Genomic DNA, 21,253 nt, shown 5'->3' with positions numbered 1-21,253 from the left:
TGGCGTGTGGATGCAGGTTGCCTCGATACTCCTGGATCCCAGTATGGTCACGAAATTCCCCGCATGTACACGCTTGTACAACTGTGGCCTGAATTTACACTAGGCCCATCAACAGACCAGAACCTCCCCGTCCCAATGTGGCAGAGACCCTCGGATGGGAGATCATAGATAGATAGACACAAAGTGCTGGAGTAACTCAGCGGGACAGGCAGCATCTCTGGCGAGAAGGAATGGGGTGACGTTTTGGGTTTCGACCCTTTCCTTCTCTCCAGAGATGCTGCCTGACCCTCTGAGTTATGGTGCAGCAGCATCTATGGAGCTAAGGAAATAGGCAACGTTTCGTCCCGAAACCCTTCGGGTTTCGACCCGAAACGTTGCCTATTTCCTTTGGGTTTCGGCCCAAAACGTTGCCTATTTCCTTAGCTCCATAGATGCTGCTGCACCCGCTGAGTTACTCCAGCACTCTGTGAAAGATCACCTATCCATGTTCTCCACAGATGCTGCCTGACCCGCTGTGTTACTCCAGCACTTGTGTTTATCCAGGAATGCAGCGTGTGACACTCCTCGTCTCTCCATCGTACAAACTCCTCTCAGCCCGAGTCGGTCAGTGATCCTCTGCGGGCCAGGTTGCTGTGGCTGGTGCTCAGTCCCCGAGACTCCATCAAACCACTGGAGGGGCGCTGGGGATGAAGGGGAGAGGACAGGTGAAGGATCTGCAAGCGCTGGTTTAAACCGCAGACACTAAATGCTGGAGGAACTCAGCGGGACAGGCAGCATCTCTGGAAATAAGGAATGGGTGACGTTTCAGGGGGTGACCCAAAACGTCACCCATCCCTTCTTCTCACCAGAGATGCTGCCTGTCCCGCTGAGTTACCCCAGCATCTTGTGTCTGTGATGGGAGATATCCGCTCCACATTCTAGTTCCCGGAAAGTGGCTGGAACAAGGAACAGCATAGAACAGCACAGAAGATCGACACAAACTGCTGGAGTAACTCAGCGGGTTCCAGAGCCTTGGCGTATTATCCGGGCTGCTGGACCAACAGAGGTCACGGCCTCCGAGAGGAGTCTAACGGTACCTTAAGTTTCCGCTTGGGTCGCTGGGGGAGGGGGCCAAGACACCGGCCTCGGAAGTCGACCGTGGGAATGGATTCCAGTGCAGAATGAGGGAGGGGGTGACAGAGATGGGTGGGTGATGAGTGAGAGGGGAGATGATGAAAGCAATCCCAACCTCCCACCTAGTTCCACCCCCCCATCACCTGCTCCACCTGCGATCCCACCTACAGGTGTCCCCGCCCACCCCAGCACACCTGGCTATCCCCCAGCGTTCTGCTTTTATCTTGAAAGAGAGAAACAGTCTACCTGAAAGGTGTCTCCAGTAACCCTGCTGCCCGGTTCAGAATATTCAAGGAATTGGCTCGTTTCATCCTGCAAGTAAAGAGAGATGGGGCTTTTATTCCTTATATAACGCTCCTTAAAAAACCGAGATGAGAAGAACTTTTTTCACACAGAGAGTGGTGAATCTCTGGAACTCTCTGCCACAGAGGGTAGTCGAGGCCAGTTCATTGGCTGTCGATGTCAGACATTCAGAAGTGATAGGAGCAGAATTAGGCCATTCGGCCCATCAAGTCTACTCCATTTAAGAGGGAGTTAGATGTGGCCCTTGTGGCGAAAGGGATCAGGGGGTATGGAGAGAAGGCAGGTACGGGATACTGAGTTGGATGATCAGCCATGATCATATTGAATGGCGGTGCAGGCTGGAAGGGCCGAATGGCCTCTACTCCTGCACCTAATTTCTATGGTTTCTATGTTTCTATGTGATCTAACAAAACGGTGGACCACAAATGGAATGTGTTAAAAATGGGTGATATAGAAATGTATAAAATCATGAGAGGAATAGATCGGGTAGATGCACAGTCTCTTGCCCAGAGTAGGGGAATCCAGGACAATAGGTGCAGGAGTAGAGGCCATTCGGCCCTTCGAGCCAGCACCGCCATTCAATGTGATCATGGCTGATCATCCCCAATCAGTACCCCGTTCCTGCCTTCTCCCCTGACTCCGCTATAATTTAAGAGCCCTATCCAGCTCTCTCTTGAAAGCATCCAGAGAACCCGCCTCCACCGCCCTCTGAGGCAGAGAATTCCACAGACTCACCACTCTCTGTGAGAAAAAGTGTTTCCTCGTCTCCGTTCCAAATGGCTTATCCCCTTATTCTTAAACTTGTGTGTGTGTGGCCCCTGGTTGTTGGACTCCCCCAACATTATCTTTCCTGCCCCTAGCGTGTCCCAAAATCCCCTACTTTACCTATTCTTATATGTTTGATAATTACATAGAAACATAGAAAACTTAGGTGCAGGAGTGCGGAACCCCCCATTCGGCTTCCTATTTGTTAGCCTCCTCGAGCCTGCACCGCCATTCAATATGATCATGGCTGATCATCCAACTCAGTAGCCCGTACCTGCCTTCTCTCCATACCCCCTGATCCCCTTAGCCACAAGGGCCACATCTAACTCCCTCTTAAATATAGCCAATGAACTGGCCTCAACTACCCTCTGTGGCAGAGAGTTCCAGAGATTCACCACTCTCTGTGTGAAAAAAGTTCTTCTCATCTCGGTTTTAAAGGATTTCCCCTTTATCCCTTAAGCTGTGACCCCTTATCTAAATGGTGGACTTCCCCAACATCGGGAACAATCATTCCTGCATCTAGCCTGTCAGTAAAACCCCTTTAAGAATTTTGCAGAAGTTTTCTATAAGACCACCCTGGAGTATCTCAATCTTCTAAATTCTAGAGAGTATAAACCAAGTCTATCCAGACTGTCTTTCTTCATAAGACAGTCCTGACATCCCAGGAATCAGTCTGGTGAACCGTCTCTGCACTCCCTCTATGGCAATAATGTCCTTCCTCAGATTTGGAGACCAAAACTGTACGCAATACTCCAGGTGTGGTCTCTCCAAGACCCTGTACAACTGCAGTAGAACCTCCCTGCTCCTAGACTCAAATCCTTTTGCAATGAAAGCTAACATACCATTCGCGTTTAAGTTAGTTAAGCCTGATATGTTACAGTAAGTTAAACAAAACCAGGAGCTGTTTACCCCAGCATCTTAGGCGGGGTGTCTTGTGCGGTGACACCCTTCAGTTTACGAACCAGCTTCTCACTGCTCCTCCGAATAGAGTCACGGAGTTTGGTGAAGGAACCGCTGCGTTTCAAGCTGCCCAGAGTGTCCTGCAACGGAGGGGAGAGATGGCGGTGAACACTTGTTGTACAGGGATGTGGGTGGTGCTGAACACAGGAAGAACTCACGCTGCAATGGTTAGTTAAAACAAAGCGTCTGGACTTATTGAACAAGCCATCAATGGGAGAGAGAACAAGGTTGGCTGTGAACAAGTTAACAATCACTGGATTTAAAATCACACACTGTCATGAACTCTGGGATGCAACAAGCCTTTGGTTAATGAGCACAATGTCGACACAATAGAGACTAGATCCACACTATTGAATTTTCAGCAGCTGCTTGTTATGTGATTTCTTCAAAGAAATAGATTCATCATGGCCTTGTTCAGAGGCTGTGCGTCTCGGAGTCGTGTTAATTGTACCTTCAACCAGCGGAAAGACTCACAGCATTATACATACAAGGCAGACACAATCTTTCACCCGCTTTCCCCCAGCACCACATCACAACAAGAGAGGAACAGGCACAGGGAATGAACAGAGAAGTGTGTTACATAGTCTTCATTTGATGGGCAGGGTTAGTATCAGGAAGGTCTGTCTCTGCAACGGAGGGACTGGAAAACAAAGAGAGATGAGACTGGGTTAATGGAGCTGGAGGAAGATGGAAAAGTTAGATTTAAATTCTCTGCTCTCTGGGTTCTTCTGGACAAACTACCGGGTCGGCTGGGTCCGAGCTTATAATGCAGAGCCCTTGATATTACACCACCAATCATCCCCACTGTATAAGGTGGCATGGTGGTGCAGCGGGTAGAGCTGCTGCCTCACAGCGCCAGAGACCCGGGTTCCATCCTGACTATGGGTGCTGTCTGTACGGAGTTTGCACACTCTCCCCGTGACCAGCGTGGGTTTTCTCCGGGTGCTCCGGTTTCCTCCCACACTCCAAAGACGTGCAAGACTGTAGGTTAATTGGCTTCGGTGTAAATGTAACAATTGTCCATGGTGGGTGTAGGATAGTGTTAGTGTGCGGGGGTCGCTGGTCGGCACGGACCTGGTGGGCCGAAGGGCCTGTTTCCGCGCTGTATCTCTAAACTAAACTAAACTTTCTAATCTATGTACCATCCACTCCCCCGACTCTTAGTCTGAACAAGGGTCTCAACCCCAAAAGTCACCCATTCCTTCTCTCCAGAGATGCTGCCTGACCCACTGAGTTACTCCAGCACTTTGTGTCTATGATTTAAACCAGCATCTTTTTTTCACACAGAGAGTGATGAATCTCTGGAATTCTCTGCCACAGAGGGTAGTTGAGGCCACAGTTCATTGGCTATATTTAAGAGGGAGTTAGATGTGGCCCTTGTGGCTAAGGGGATCAGGGGGTATGGAGAGAAGGCTGGTACGGGATACTGAGTTGATGATCAGCCATGATCATATTGAATGGTGGTGCAGGCTCGAAGGGCCGAATGGCCTACTCCTGCACCTAATTTCTATGTTTCTATCTGCAGTTCCTTACTACTGACTTGTTTTGAATCCTTTATACAGAACTGTGCCCTGCGTTCCCGACCTACAACCCAACCCCATCACCACTATTCCCTAATCTCTGCATCTATTTCAGTGCCACAGCATGTGGGTTAAAGGATAGCTTACTTACCCCGTTCCACTCCACGCCCATACTCACTTCCTCCTGACCCCCTGGGCCCTTTGCAAATAGAACAGCCCCCGTGTCCAGGTAGATGTAGGGGTGGGACCATCGGCAGGGGGCTGTGCCCGGGGAAGGGTCAGATGCCTGCAGAGAAATGCACACAGTAAGTTTAGATTAGTTCACTCTTTGAATCACTTCCCTCTGGAAGGCGACTCCGGACTGTCAAAGCTGCCACAGCCAGACATAAAAACAGTTTTTATCCACCAGTAGTTGCTCTACTCAACAGCCAAAAATCTGTAGCCTCCCTTTGATCTGGTATTTGTTGGGTCACATGCTTGATCAATGGTGTTTTATCAATAATGTTTTATTGTTATTAATGTTTAGTGTTTTCTGAGTCATTCGTAACTGTCACTGTATGTGTCATGTTGTTACTTGTGGGCGGAGCACCAAGGCAAATTCCTTGTATGTGAATACTTGGCCAATAAACTTACTTACTTACATGCGAATGGCATGTTGGCCTTCATAACAAGAGGAGTTGTGTAAACAAGAGGTCCTTCTGCAGTTGTGCAGAGCTCTAGTGAGACCACACCTGGAGTATTGTGTGCAGTTTTGCTCCCCTAATTTGAAGAAGGACACTCTTGCTATTGAGGGAGTGAGGGAGGTTCACAAGGTTAATTCCCGGGATGGCGGGATTGTCATATGCTGAGAGAATGGAGCGGCTGGGCTTGTACACTCTAGAATTTGGAAGGATGAGAGGGAATCTTATTGAAACATATAAGATTATTAAGGGTTTGCACAGGCTAGAGGCAGGAAACATGTTCCCGATGTTGGGGGAGTCCAGAACCAGGGGCCCACACAGTTTAAGAATAAAGAGTAAGCCATTTAGAACGGAGACGAGGAAACACTTTTTCTCTCAGAGAGTGGTGAGTCTGTGGAATTCTCTGCCTCACAGAGGGCGGTGGAGGCGGGTTCTCTGGATGCTTTCAAGAGAGAGTTACAAGAGATAGGGCTCTTAAAGATAGCGAGAGGGGTCAGGGGATATGGGGAGAAGGCAGGAACGGGGTACTGATTGGGGATGATCACATTAAATGGCGGTGCTGGCTTGAAGGACCAAATGGCCTACTCCTGCACCTATTGTCACGTGTACCGAGGTACAGTGAAAAGCTCGGATTTACGTGTTATCCAAACTGATCAGATGTACCATGGCGTTTTTGGGTCTGTTAGATAGGCACAAGGAAGTGCAGGGAATAGAGGGACATCTGAAGAAGGGTCTCAACCCGAAACGCCACCCATTCCTTCTCTCCATGGACACTGCCTGTCCCACTGAGTTACTCCAGCATTTTGTGTCTACCGTCGATTTTATCCAGCATCTGCAGTTCTTTCATACAAATGAACGTTCGGTGAGCGTACCTTCGGTGAGGAATCTGTTTTATTCCCGATGGTGGCAGGGACAATTTTGGTTTCTTCTCGATGTGGATGTTGAACTCCATTGGCATCGGGAGGTCCTGTTGCATCACTGAAAAGGGCAGATTCTATCAGTTTAAATCTTGCTTCTGGTTATGAAAACAAAAGTTATTGTTAGTGTACCTTTCATTTATAATTCAATGGCTATCGATAGATACACCCATAGTACAAAAGGTCCAACACCAGTGTGGCTTATCTATGACGGAGCTATCTAGTTAGTCCCGCTCTCCCTGCACCTATTTCATCGTATTTTAGTTTAGTTTAGAGATTCTTAGGCCTCCTCGGTCATGGCTGACCTGACCATGGGTGTCTTGGTCCTCCAAAATATTCCAAATGGAATTTAAACTGGAGGTGGTGAAGGGAGGACTTAAGCCAGAAATAATTACTTTAAATGTAGTTGCATCTGGTTGGGTAACTATAGTAGGGTGGAGATTATTCCATGCTTTAATTGTGCGGGGGAAGAACGAATTGCTGTACACATCTGTCCTTGTAGCTGGGATCACAAATTGGATCGAATGCCCTCGTCTGCTCCTAATTGGTTTGGGTTTGGTGTAGGTCTTGTAGTCTATGTCGAGCTGACCATTTAACATTTTGTAAAAACAGGGTTGGAGGACGCCTGTGCGTGACTTTGTTTAACGTGGGGAGACTGGTGCACAGACAGCTACCACACACACGGTCCTCGACAGATCTGGGTCAGGATCCAGTGGCATGGAGTCCAAGATGACCAGAGACCCTTCATCCGCCTTCCCAGCCGTTGTGACATGTTCCTCCACTAAGGTCATCCATCATCCTCTAGAATTTAGGAGATTGAGGGGGGATCTTATAGAAACTTACAAAATTCTTAAGGGGTTGGACAGGCTAGATGCAGGAAGATTGTTCCCGATGTTGGGGAAGTCCAGGACAAGGGGTCACAGCTTAAGGATAAGGGGGAAATCCTTTAAAACCGAGATGAGAAGAACTTTTTTCACACAGAGAGTGGTGAATCTCTGGAACTCTCTGCCACAGAGAGGGTAGTTGAGGCCACAGTTCATTGGCTATATGTAAGAGGGAGTTAGATGTGGCCCTTGTAGCTAAAGGGATCAGGGGGTATGGAGAGAAGGCAGGTACAGGATACTGAGTTGGATGATCAGCCATGATCATATTGAATGGCGGTGCAGGCTCGAAGGGCCGAATGGCCTACTCCTGCACCTAATTTCTATGTTTCTATGTTTCTATCTGCCGCCTGTTCCACCGTTGAGGTCTTGGTTGGATTGCTCTTTGCCAGAGACCTCTCCCCCCCTCTCCACTCGACCTTACCGCCATGGGTGACCCCACCAGGAGGGGCTGTTCCTCCACTGTTGCTCGGTCACAGTTGGAAACCCACCAACCCATAGTCTACTGATTCAAGGATTGGCTTTTTTATTCCTTTAAAACCCCCCGCCCCCAAAAGTCATTGCTAGCTAAAGTCAAGTGAAAGATAAATGGTACCTGGAGGTTGTGAAGCAGACTGGAGGCTCAGTGTGGTCCCAGTAGTCTCCTGAAGGGGCCACTCTGCCCTAAATGATAGAAGAAAAGGGATGTCCTCTTCAAACGCTCTCAGCAGCTCATTCACGTCGGGCAACGAAGAGAGAGGGGAGATATTGGAGAAGGGGAGGGGGAGGGGGGGGAGGGGGGGGGCAAGAGGGGGAAAGAGGGGAGAGAGGGGGGAAAGGGGGGGAGAGGGGGGAGGGGGGGGGGAGAGGGGTGAGAGGGTGAGGGGGGGAGGGGGAGAGGGGGAGAGGAGGAGAGGGGGGGAGGGGGAGGGGGGGGGGGGGGGAGAGAGGGGGAGGGAGAGAGAGAGGGGGAGGGGAGGGGAGGGGGGGAGAGGGGAGGGGAGAGGGGGAGAGGGGGAAGGAAGGAGAGGGGGAGGGGGAGAGGGGAGAGGGGGAGAGGGGGAGGGGGAGAGGGGGAGAGGGAGAGAGGGAGAGGGGAGAGGGGAGAGGGGAGAGGGGGGAGAGGGGAGAGGGGAGAGGGGAGAGGGGGAGGGGGAGAGGTAGAGTGGGGGAGAGTGGGGGGAGAGGGGGAGGGGGGGGGGGGATGGGGGGAGGGAGGGGAGAGGGGGGGGGGGGAGAGGGGGAGAGGAGGGTGGGGGAGAGGGGAGAGGGGGGAGAGGGGGAGAGGGGAGAGGGGAGAGGGGAGAGGGGGAGAGGGGGAGAGGGGGAGAGGGGGGAGAGGGGGATAGTGGGAGAGGGGGATAGTGGGAGAGGGGGGTGGGGGAGGGGGAGAGAGGGGGGGGGAGGGGTAGAGGGAGAGAGAGGGGGAGAGGGGGAGAGGGGAAGGGAGTGGAGAGTGAGGGGGGGGGGTGGGGGAGAGTGGGAGAGGGTGAGGGGGGTGAGGGGGTGAGAGGGATATGAGGTATAGAAAGACTGGGATAAAAGCAGCAAATTGCTTATGGATGGAAGCTGTTAGTAGAAACCACGAGCAAATTTCAAAAAAAGGAACAGATAGGGGAGGGGGCACAAAGACTATGACTAGTTGCTGACGTATCATGTACTTGCCAAGTACATACAGGTATAAAGTGCTGAAGGTACATTGGTATCTGCCTTCCTGACCCTATGGAAGCCAGGCTGCCTCTTGAGTAGAGAGTCTGGTCAGGAGCTCCCTGCGAACAAGACGGCAGAGAGAGAAGGTTCTAGATCCACGTTGCAAGCACCAGCACGGTGCCAGGTTGAAAGCATCGCCCTGGAAAGCTGCCCACCACACACCTGCACCTGGCTCTTAGTGGTGAGGTGGTTCAGATGCTTTAGAAGGTAGACCGGCAGTCTGACCTCTGGTTGGGGCCTTCCAGAGCCAAGAGCCAAGAGTGTTTTATTGTCATGTGTCCCAGATAGAACAATGGCATTCTTCCTTACTGCGGCACGACAGAATATGTAAATAATATAATGGCGAGAAAATGTGTGTGTAAATATATGCATATTTCTAACGCAATACACAAGCTGCAGATGCTGAAAATCTGAAATAAAAACAGAAAATAGTGGAAACACTCCACAGATCTGTGGAAAGAGATTTAACAATTCATGTTGAGGGGCCCTAAAACCATTTTAAGTAGACAAAAATAATATTTTGCTTGACATTTTTGGCCTGTGGAGGAATAATTAAAATTAGAAAGCTTATTGTTAGCAGCAGAACAGCATGGAGCAAGTTAGAAAACATCTGCATTGGAGAGAGCCAGATGTTGTCCAATATCGGAGTATTGCAGATGTGAATTGAGAAAGTTAGAATTGAGAATGTTCTGCACAATGGGAATTAAAAGTTTGAGGCAACGTTAAATGCTGCTCTCCAATGCAGGGGAGTTTCTAACGCCTGTCCACTATTGAGCCTTGCCAGTGTGTGACTGAGTCGAGGGATAAAATGAAGACAATTTGCACGTTACAGCATTGAAACAGGTTAATTGATCCGATCAGTCACTGTTCTTAACGATCAACATGAACTTCTGCACACACACACACACTGCTAATCAGCCTATCCTTTCTCCAAATCTCCTTCAATGCTATCACTACATTGAACCACATCCACATTCACAACACACTCTCTCTCTCTCACACACAACACATAGCAGAAGCTCCAGGACGCGGGGATGGGAACTGGAAGTATCCCGAGCTAATTCTGCTACCACCATCATCTATTGCGACAAGTGATGGCTCCCACTGTAAGTAGTAAGTAAGTTAAGTCTTATTTATACAGCACCTTTTAAGTCAACTGGCATTGACACCAAAGTGCTTTACATAAAATAGATAATAAGTTTCCACACAAACCATAGAAAAAGGTTAACAAAAAATAAAGAACACATTATAGATGCTAGGAGACTGCAAGGTGACTAGGAGACTACAAGGTGACTTGGATAGGCTGGGTGAGTGGGCAAATGGTTGGCAGATGCAGTTTAATTGGATAGAGTTATCCATTTGGTGGCAAAAAACACAAAGCAGTCCCCCGATTGGGAAAGGGGGAGACAGCGAGAATCAAAACTTTAGGCATGCAGGTGCAGCAGGCAGTAAAGGGCGAAAGGCAGCAAGAGGATTTGAGTATAGGAGCAGGGAGGTTCTACTGCAGTTGTATAGGGTCTTGGTGAGCCACCGGAATTGCTTGCAGTTTTGGTCCAAATCTTTTTCATAGAGGGAGACAGAGAAGGTCACCAGCGAGGCCTGGGAACACCTGTCTTTGAAACATGGAAGACTTGGGCTCTAGAATTTAAATTAGGGGATCTTATAGAAACTTACAAACTCTTCTGGACAGGATAAGGAAATTGTTCCCTGTGGGGAAATTCCCCAGCTTAAGGATAAGGGGGATTTAAAACCGAGATGAGGAGAACTTTTTTAGTGGTGAATCTCTGGAACTCTCTGCCACAGAGGGTAGTTGAGGCCAGTTCATTGGCTATATTTAAGAGGGAGTTATGTCTGTTGCCCTAGATCCCATCTGGAGAGAAGGCAGGTACGGGATACTGAGTTGGATGATCAGCTGAAATGGCGAACCAGGGCCGAATGGCCTACTCCTGCACCTTTCAGACCATAAACGTCCCCCTCCATTTCACTGATGGGGAAAGGCAGCAGAGAGTTAAGTCCCCTTCCTCTGAAAACACTGACTGCCGTCCGGAAGCTTGCGTCCTTTTCAGGACAGAAGATGTTGAAACGTCTTCCCGATAAGGGGGAACTGCCTCCGGAAGCTGCGTCCTTTTTAGGACCATGGATTGGATGAAATCCCCAAAAACATTCACTTATTCTCACACTAGAGACCATAACCCTCCAGTGGTGATAAGGGGGAATCTGTGGAAGATTCTCTGCCACAGAAGGTATCTGTGGTTGAGGCCAGTTCATTGGCTATTTTAAGAGGGAGTTAGATGTGGCCCTTGTAGCTAAAGGGATCAGGGGGTATGGAGAGAAGGCAGGTACGGGATACTAAGTTGGATGATCAGCCATGATCATATTGAATGGCGAATGGTGCAGGCTCGAAGGGCCGAATGGCCTACTCCTGCACCTATTTTCTATGTTTCTATGTCACAGGAGCAGAATTAGGCCATTCGGCCCATCCAGTCTACTCCGCCATTCAATCATGGCTGATCTATCTTTCCCTCTCATCCCCATCCTCGGGGGTGGGAGATTGCAACCTTCACGTGGTCCGTCCTGTTTCGACGAATGCAATCAACCCGGTGTGCACAATCAAATAGAACAAGTTGTCCTACAACTTTAGGCTGTGCACGCCATACACAGGAAGAAGCATCCTTTTGCCTTATCCCCATAACCCCTGACACCCGTACTAATCAAGAATCAGTCAATCTCCGCTTTAAAAATGCCCAATGACTTGGCCTCCACAGGCTCTGGCAATGTATTCCACAGATTCACCACCCGCTCACAAACCTCCTCATCTCCTTTCTAAAGGTACGTCCTTTTATTCTGAGGCTGTGCCCTCTGGTCCTACTGGTAACAGTCTGTAGTTTTATAAACATGGAAGGTTGTTGCTGATTCATTGCACATTCCCCACTAAACCAGGCAAGTGAACTACAACTAATGCCAAGATCCACAAGGTCTAAAGGTTGTTCACCAAGTACTTTATGGAATAAAAGGAGCTATCTTGCCTCATTAGCCTAATTAATAAGTGAATTATTGCAACTTTGCTCATTTGTCCAGAAAGGAAATGCTTCTCACAAAAAGCTGGAGTAACTCAGTGGTCCAGACAGCATCGCTGGAGAAAATGAACTAGGTGATGTTTCAGGTCAAGACTGAAGAAGGGTCTCAACCCGAAATGTCACCCATTCCTTCTCTCCAGAGATGCTGCCTCACCCGCTGAGTTACTCCAGCGCTTTTTGTGTCTATCCTCGGTGTAAACCAGCTTCTGCAGTTCCTTCCGACACAAGAGAAAGCTTTGTTCTCCCCCATCGCACCACATTCTTGGCTATTGAATAATCTTTGACTCTGGAGCATTGAAGACTATTTAAGAAATGAAGCACGCAAAACCTCTCTAGGAATCAACCACCAAACTGTATGCTTGCCACTTTGAATCCCAGGGCCTTACAATTCAGTGATTGTGGGTTAACCTTTCGTTGCTGCTTAGCTCCCCACCTACTTCTGCAAGGACTATTGGGTTGGTTGTCTTCTCTCCAGGTGAATGCATTCCTCTTTCTCCCGTCCCTTCTCACCGTCTGACGTTATCTTTGCCGCTCTCCTGGGGTTTAAATTTAACCTTTACATCCAGGTGACCAGAAAGAAACTTCGTTTTCCAAAGTTGATGGCTCATGATTGCGTACAGTTTTGGTCTCCAAATCTGAGGAAGGACATTATTGCCATAGAGGGAGTGCAGAGACGGTTCACCAGACTGATTCCTGGGATGTCAGGACTGTCTTATCAAGAAAGACTGGATAGACTTGGTTTATACTCTAGAATTTAGAAGATTGAGAGGGGATCTTATAGAAACTTACAAAATTCTTAATGGGTTGGACAGGCTAGATGCAGGAAGATTGTTCCCGATGTTAGGGAAGTCCAGGACAAAGGGTCACAGCTTAAGGATAAGGGGGAAATCCTTTAAAACCGAGATGAGAAGAACTTTTTTTCACACAGAGAGTGGGAATCTCTGGAACTCTCTGCCACAGAGGGTAGTTGAGGCCAGTTCATGGGCTATATTAAGAGGGAGTTAGATGTGGCCCTTGTGGCTAAGGGGATCAGGTGGTATGGAGAGAAGGCAGGTACGGGATACTGAGTTGGATGATCAGCCATGATCATATTGAATGGCGGTGCAGGCTCGAAGGGCCGAATGGCCTACTCCTGCACCTAATTTCTATGTTTCTATGTTTCTATAATAATAACCAAACCCAAAGAGCAGAATAATGTCTATCCAAAACTATCCCTTTCCAAATGAATGTAACAGCTCCCCATTTGTGGATTGTCAGCCTTGAACTCAGGCAAATGCATGTCCCTGGCAGGGCCTAGTAAAGATTCTAGGGCCTAGTAAAAGGCAGGGCCTGGTAAAGATTCTAGGGCCCAGTAAAAGGAAAGGCCTAGTAAAGATTCTAGGGCCTAGTAAAAATCCTAGGGCCTAGTAAAAATTCTAGGGCCTAGTTTTAGAACAACTAAGTTACAGAGAAAGGTTGAACAAGTTAGGTCTTTATTCTTTGGAGCGCAGAAGGTTAAGGGGGGACTTGATAGAGGTCTTTAAAATGATGAGAGGGATAGACAGAGTTGACGTGGAAAAGCTTTTCCCATTGAGAGTGGGGAAGATTCAAACAAGAGGACATGATTTGAGAATTAAGGGACAGAAGTATAGGGGTAACATGAGGGGGAACATCTTTACACAGAGAGTGGTAGCTGTGTGGAATGAGCTTCCAGTGGAAGTGGTGGAGGCAGGTTCGATTTTATGATTTAAAAATAAATTGGATAGACATATAGACGGGAAAAGAATGGAGGGTTATGGTCTGAGTGCAGGTAGAAGGGACTAGGGGGGAATAAGTGTTCGGCACGGACTAGAAGGGCCGAATTGGCCTGTTTCGGTGCTGTAATTGTTATATGGTTATATGGTTAAAAGGAAAGGCCTAGTAAAGATTCTAGGGCCTAGTAAAAGTCAGGGTCTAGTAAATGCTCTAGGGCCTAGTAAAAATTCTAGGGCCTAGTAAAAGGAAAGGCCTAGTAAAGATTCTAGGGCCTAGTAAAAGTCAGGGTCTAGTAAGTGCTCTAGGGCCTAGTAAAAATTCTAGGGCCTAGTAAAAGGAAAGGCCTAGTAAAGATTCTAGGGCCTAGTAAAAGGCAGGGCCTAGTAAAGATTCATGGTGTTACACTCAATACAAGAGATTACTGCCACTGGGATTTGAATACTGGCTCCAGAGTCCTATTTAATGACATCTGTTCACAGGAGTACCAGAAATAAAGCAAGGGGCGATGAGGAGAAAGATTTAAACTTGCCGTAACCTCAGGGTCTGTCGAAGCAGTTCCTCTCTCCCGATATAACACACTGAAACTCAGATGCCCCACATTCTGTCATGCGGTGGACTGACTCCCCTCGCCCCCCCCTCTCCCCAATTTTTGCCCATCCCCAATCCTGGACATTCCACTTGTCACATTAATGTCATGATTCATGTGTTTTGCTGTGTTTTATGACGTGTTGGCTGATCAATTTCCCTCCTGGGATCAATGAAGGGCTATCATATCGTTAAAACGATGCCCTCTTGTTTTTGTTACGGTGACCAATGGAAAAAGATTGTGACCCTCTTTCTTATGATCTTATAGCTTTATACACCTCCATCGGGTCAATGTTTGCTCATGGATATCTAGCCTTGTCTATCCAATCTCAACCCATAATGAAAGTACTCCACTCCAGGCAAGATCTTGGTAAATCTTCTCCGCACTTCTCCGTATCCCCACATCCTTCCTACAATGTGGCATCCCGATTACACGCATCCCTGTTAGCAGTGCGTTATAAAGATGGAATGCCCCAAATGTTACACCTTGTACCCTGGCATATGAAGGCAAGCATGACATATGCTGTACAGGGCACCTGAAATAAAGGTGGGTAGATTTACAGAAGCGAGGTGCACACACACACACACACACACACAGAGACACAGACACACACAAAGATAGACACAGATACAGACAGACAGATACACACACACACACACACAAAGATAGACACAGACACAGATACAGACACACACACACACACACACACAGACAGACACAGGACAGACACACACACACACACACACACAGACACAGACACACACACACACACACACACACACACACACAGACACAAAGATACAGACACAAAGATACAGACACACGCAGACACACACAGACGGACAGACACACACAGACACACGCAGACACACACACACACGCAGACACAGACGGACAGACACACACACACACACAGACGCACACACACACTCTCTCTCTCTCTCACAAAGCAGTTCCACACAACTCTCAATCCTGTCTGCTAATCCAGAATCTTGCCTTTTTATTTCATCTTTGTAATCTTACTTCCCTTTGTCACTAATGGCTTTGGTGTGTGTCGGCTGGTCTCCGGTGGCATTTCCCACTGCAAGCGCGAGGGACGGGGGGGATAGGAAGCGCTTGGACGCCGAGTACTTTGACCGGCGAGAACCTATTACCTTGTTAGCGTCGTCGATGTCCTCGGAGTTTACCCACAGCCGCCGGTGATCACCTGTGCGTGCGGGGAAACAAGGTGAGAAGTTTTACCTGAAGACAGGTTCACAAGAGACTTCACACAGTTATATTTGTGGGGGGGAAATAGTGTGACTTTAGAGCTGATTACATCAGCATGTTTGAGGGCCAGTCTATCGGAACGGAGAAGAGTGAATATAACCAGGGCGCAGGGTTATAAGAATCTGAGACGGGGTAACGAAGGGGACAATAGACAATAGGTGCAGGAGTAGAGGCCATTCGGCCCTTCGAGCCAGCACCGCCATTCAATGTGATCATGGCTGATCACCCCCAATCAGTACCCCGTTCCTGCCTTCTCCCCATATCCCCTGACTCCGCTATCTTTAAGAGCCCTATCTAGCTCTCTCTTGAAAGCATCCAGAGAACCGACCTCCACCGCCCTCTGAGGCAGAGAATTCCATAGACTCACCACTCTCTGTGAGAAAAAGTGTTTCCTCCTCTCCGTTCTAAATGGCTTACCCCTTATTCTTAAACTGTGTGTGGCCCCTGGTTCTGGACTCCCCCAACATCGGGAACATGTTTCCTGCCTCTTGCATGTCCAAACCCTTAACAATCTTACATGTTCCAATGAGATCCCCTCTCATCCTTCTAAACTCCAGAGTGTACAAGCCCAGCCGCTCCATTCTCTCAGCATATGACAGTCCCGCCATCCCGGGAATTAACCTGGTGAACCTACGCTGGGCTCCCTCAATAGCAAGAATGTCCTTCCTCACATTAGGGGACCAAAACTGCACACAATACTCCAGGTGTGGTCTCACTAGAACAGCTCTGTACAACTGCACCACCATTCAATATGATTTCAATGAGCTCCCCTCTCATCCTTCTAAACTCCAGAGTGTACAAGCCCAGCCGCTCCATTCTCTCAGCATATGACAGTCCCAGCATATGTTGACTTACTGGATAGCACACTCTTTTTCTTAAACTGTGTGGCCCCTGGTTCTGGACTCCCCCACATTTCCTTAGCAGAGGACAGTAATGATGGGACGTAGATCAAAGGTATATAAGAAGAGTTGGAAATATTTGGGTTAGTTCACTATCCAGAACTACTGACTAAAAGAGGGAGTTAGATGTGGCCCTTGTGGCTAAAGGGATCAGGGGGTATGGAGAGAAGGCAGGGATGGGATACCGAGTTGGATGATCAGCCATGATCATATTGAATGGCTTGTGGCTAAAGGGATCAGGGGGTATGGAGAGAAGGCAGGGATGGGATACTGAGTTGGATGATCAGCCATGATCATATTGAATGGCTTGTGGCTAAAGGGATCAGCGGGTATGGAGAGAAGGCAGGGATGGGATACTGAGTTGGATGATCAGCCATGATCATATTGAATGGCGAATGGTGCAGGCTCGAAGGGCCGAATGGCCTCTACTCCTGCACCTATTGTCTATGTTTCTATGGTTCTAAAAGGGGGAAGGGTGGCAAGCGTGCTTGATTTTACATGAGATTGTCAGAGTTCAAATATGATCTCAGAATGATGCATTTGTTGTGGTCTGATAAGAGGCAGTTTGGCTGACTGAGTCTCGTATAACAATGCTGTCTTGTCCCTTTCCCCTGTCTTTGCCACTCATTATTCTATTTTTAAAAACGTCCCCTCTGGGGATACAGAATCTAGGTAGAATTCAGGAGAGGGTCGATTATTAACCAGACGTAAACAGCGATTATCACCGCCTCTACATTTCCACCGATAGTGCTCGCTATCTGTTATTAACCTTTACGTTTCCTACGAGGTATGGTGTGTGTTTTTTTTAACATTAAGTGAACACTACCATTGATCTGTTTAAGAAGGAACTGCAGATGCTGGAAAAATTGATGTAGATAAAAATGCTGGAGAAACTCAGCGGGTGAGGCAGCATCTATGGAGCGAAGGAATAGGTGACGTTTCGGGTCGAGACCCGGAAGGGTCTCGACCCGAAACGTCACCTGTTCCTTCGCTCCATAGATGCTGCCTCACCCGCTGAGTTTCCAGAAGGGTCTTGACCCGAAACGTCACCTATTCCTTCGCTCCATAGCTGCTGCCTCACCCGCTGAGTTTCTGGAAGGGTCTCGACCCGAAACGTCACCCATTCCTTCGCTCCATAGATGCTGCCTCACCCTCCGAGTTTCTCCAGCTCCATAGATGCTGCCTCACCCTCCGAGTTTCTCCAGCATTTTTATCTACTATCATTGATCTGCATGGTCGATAACTATGTTATCTGCAGATTCTGGTTTAAACCGAAGATAGACACAAAGTGCTGGAGTAACTCAGCGGGGCAGGCAGCATCTGTGGAGAGAAGGAATGGGTGTTGTTTCGTGTCGAGACCCTTCTTCAGACTGACTGGCAGGTAAAATGTGTAGGAAGGAACTGCAGATGCTGGTTTAAACCGAAGATAGGCACAAAGTGCTGGAGTAACTCAGCGGGACAGGCAGCATCGCTGGAGGGAAGGAATGGGTGACGTGCAGAAGGGTCTCAACCCGAAACATCCCCATTCCTTCCCTCCAGAGGAACCTCCTGCCCAACTGAGTTACTCCAGCTTTTGGTGTCTACTGACTAGGAGATAACTAGTTGATCACCCACCACAAGGATGAGACGGGTTGAGTGATCTAACTCACCATCGACAGACCCAAACTCCCTCTCGTGAGCCCTTGTCAGGATCTCCTTGTACAGAGCCTCGGCTTGTCTGTATTTGCCTTGCTTCAAGTAACAGGAAGCCTGGAAGAGGGAGAGAAACACAGTGGAACAAAGTCAGCCATCTTGAGCGTCAATCGAGATGCATCTATAGTCCTTTCCTACATAACTCTGGAAGCAAGTTGATTTCCCTCACCAGGTTGTTCTTAGTCTTGGCCACATTAGGGTCCTCCGGTCCCAGCTTGGTTTGGTAAATCTCCAGAGCTCTCTCGTAGTAATACTCCACCTCCTCGTACTTGCCCTGGTTCTGACACAACAGCGCCAGGTTGTTCAGCTGCTTGGCCACGTCGGGGTGGTCCTTGCCCAGTACCTGTAGGATTGACAACACCAGGCTCAGCTATGCTCACTGCATCTGCAACATCCCGGTTCAGGAATAGCTGCTTCCCCACAGCCATCAGGCTATTAAACACAACTCAAACAAAACTCTCAACATTAATAGCCCATTGCACTTAGAAACATAGACATAGAAAATAGGTGCAGGGGTAGGCCATTCGGCCCTTCGAGTTTGCACCACCATTCGATATGATCATGGCTGATCATCCAACTCAGTATCCGATCCCTGCCTTCTCCCCATACCCCCTGATCCCTTAAGCCACAAGGGCCACATCAATATATATTCAATGGTATATGGACACACTGATCTGTTCTGTATTTATGCTTACTATGTTCTATTGCACCCATCCTTTTTCTCCAGAGATGCTGCCTGACCCGCTGAGTAAAGCCCTTGTCCCACTTAGGAAACCTGAACAGAAACCTCTGGAGACTTTGCGCCCCACCCAAGGTTTCCGTGCAGTTCAAGGAGGTTTTCATCAGTCTCCCTACCTGCTTCCACTACCTGCAACCTCCGGGGACCGCACGGAAACCTTGGGTGGGGCGCAAAGTCTCCAGAGGTTTCCGTTCAGGTTTCCTAAGTAGGACAGGGGCATTACTGCATCACTTTGTGTTTATCCTCACCAAAGTAAGGTCAGGAAAGATTCTACCTGCTGATTTTGGTAGGAGATAGTAATATTCTTCCACAATAACCTTTATTTATATTAATTCTGATCACATCTGTTGAACGTGTGATGGAAAATGAAGTAATGGAAGTAGTAGGGAGGTGACGGATCAGCCACGATATTTTTGAATGTCAGAGATTGGCAAGAAAGATTCTTGTAGACACAGGGAACTGCAGAAGCCCAATTACAAATACGCTGGAGTGAGTCAGTGGGTCAACATGGAGAACATGGATAGGTAACACTTATTGTTGGGGAGAGGAGGAGGGGAGGGGGAAGAGAGAGAGAGCTGGGGGAGATGATAGGTGGACAAGGGGCTACAACCAGTCTGAAGAAGGGTCCTGACCCGAAACGTCACCTAGCCATGTTTTCGAGAGATGCTGCCTGACCCACCGAGTTACTCCAGCACTTTGTGTCCAGAGAGATTCTTCTTGCAGTCGAGGGTGATCTGGAAGAAGAGTAAGTTGTGCCAGGTGTGATAGAGAAGCAGGTTACCTGCTTTACCGCCATGTATGGTTGTTATTTCTAGATCTCACATGGATAGAATAGGGGGTGGGAGATTGCAACCTTCACGGGGTCCGCCCTGTTTCGACGAATGCAACCAACCTGGCGTGCACAATCAAATAGAACAAGTTGTCCTACAACTTTAGGCTGTGCACGCCATACGCAAGAAGATGGATAGAATAGGGTTAGAGGGATATGGGCCAAACGCAGGCAGGTGGGACAAGTGTAGATGGGACAGGATGGCCGATGTGGGCAAGCTGGGCTGAAGGGCCTGTTCGACTAAGATTTTCTGATATTAATTCTGATTCCCAGCAACTTACAAGTTAGAAAGACAGAACCATAGCTAGAGTCTGCCTGCCTTCTGGTCCTAAATGAGCAGCCTGCAAATTAGGTTTGAAAGATGAGATGTGAACTGTATTCTTCATGCCATGGGGGAAATAGAATTAGCAGCAGAGCTCCAGAGGTTTTTTATGTATGGCAGCTTAAAGAACTGTAACTGAAGTGTTATCCCAGCTCTCTCGACATGTACTGGCAGCAAAAGTTGCAGAGACTGGACTGCCTACATTAAAAATACCACTCATGATACATTTTTAATGAGTTTTATTTCATAGTGCCTCAGACCCAGAGACTAAACTGAAATGTAGGACAGTAAAGTTAAGCGATTGGCAGCTTACAATCCAGTGGCATGAATATTAATTCCTCTAACTTCAAGTAACCCCTGCATCCCCTCTCTCTCCATCCCTCCCCTCCCACACCAAGTCGCACCAGCTTCTTGTTCTCACCTAGCAATCAGCTAACAATGGCCTCTTACCTCTATCATTGTTACTTTTTTTTGCATATCTTTCATACATTTGTTCCATATCTCTCTACATCGTCCATGTATCTGGTTTCTCTTTCCCCTGACTCTCGGCCTGAGGAAGGGTCTCGACCCGAAACGTCACCCAATTCTTCTCTCCAGAGATGCTGCCTGTCCCGCTGAGTTACTGCAACACTTTATGTCCATAAGCAACTTAGCTCTTGCATCTATATGCTCTGGCACTCATCTGTACCAGACCTGAACTCTGTTCAAAGTTTGGCAATCACACCCTCCTCACCAGGAGCAGAAGGGACTGTGTTTGGTACCTCGGGTAGACAATAAAGATGGGGCTTAACAGCCACAACCATATCCTAGCTCATGTCCAGCTCTCCCCCTCTCCATTACAATCAGTCTGAAGAAGAATCCCAACTTAAAGCATCGCCTCACCATTCCTGCCAGACCTGCTGAGTTCCTACAATAGTGGTGGTTCTTTAGAGATTCCACGTTGAAACTGGCCCTTCGGCCCACCCGAGTCAGCGCTGACCCGTGATCACCCCGTACACGAGTTCTAATCTATTTGGGCGGTCACGGTGTGTCACAACGGTAGAGTCGCCGCTGCCTTATAGCGAATGCAGCGCTGGAGAACCGGGTTCAATCCCAACTACGGGTGGAGTTTGTACGTTCTCCCCGGGTTTTCTCCGAGATCTTCGGTTTCCTCCCACACTCCAAAGACGTACAGGTTTGTAGGTTAATTGGCTTGGTGTAAATGTACATTATCCCGAGTGTGTGTGTGTAGGATAGTGTTGGGATCGCGGGTCAGCGCGGACCCGGTGGGCCGAATGG

The 21,253-nt window shown here is 48.4% G+C and overlaps 1 protein-coding gene across 5 annotated transcripts in view; it reads right to left on the bottom strand.

Moving 5' to 3' along the window:
* Positions 1-21,253, bottom strand: part of LOC129714103 (kinesin light chain 1-like) — a 49,549-nt gene that overhangs the window by 126 nt on the left and 28,170 nt on the right. For 4 of the 5 annotated variants that reach the window (XM_055663575.1, XM_055663577.1, XM_055663576.1 and 1 more), the window contains 9 exons: positions 18,255-18,428; positions 18,043-18,142; positions 15,380-15,432; positions 7,735-7,802; positions 6,214-6,319; positions 4,813-4,947; positions 3,091-3,221; positions 1,360-1,425; positions 1-680 (listed from right to left, as the gene is read on the bottom strand). The exon at positions 1-680 is cut by the window's left edge and continues 126 nt beyond it. In XM_055663575.1, the coding sequence (XP_055519550.1) occupies positions 662-680; positions 1,360-1,425; positions 3,091-3,221; positions 4,813-4,947; positions 6,214-6,319; positions 7,735-7,802; positions 15,380-15,432; positions 18,043-18,142; positions 18,255-18,428 (852 nt within the window). In that variant the 3' untranslated portion in view covers positions 1-661. Of the gene's footprint in view, positions 681-1,359; positions 1,426-3,090; positions 3,222-3,258; positions 3,782-4,812; positions 4,948-6,213; positions 6,320-7,734; positions 7,803-15,379; positions 15,433-18,042; positions 18,143-18,254; positions 18,429-21,253 lie in introns of those variants that run through there. The other variant, XM_055663578.1, reaches the window with a different exon arrangement.

This window comes from Leucoraja erinacea, chromosome 38, assembly GCF_028641065.1.
Source record: "Leucoraja erinacea ecotype New England chromosome 38, Leri_hhj_1, whole genome shotgun sequence".
Taxonomy (NCBI): domain Eukaryota; kingdom Metazoa; phylum Chordata; class Chondrichthyes; order Rajiformes; family Rajidae; genus Leucoraja; species Leucoraja erinaceus.
The sequence above is the reverse complement of the archived record's forward strand: the minus strand, read 5'-3'. Positions and strand labels throughout refer to the sequence as shown.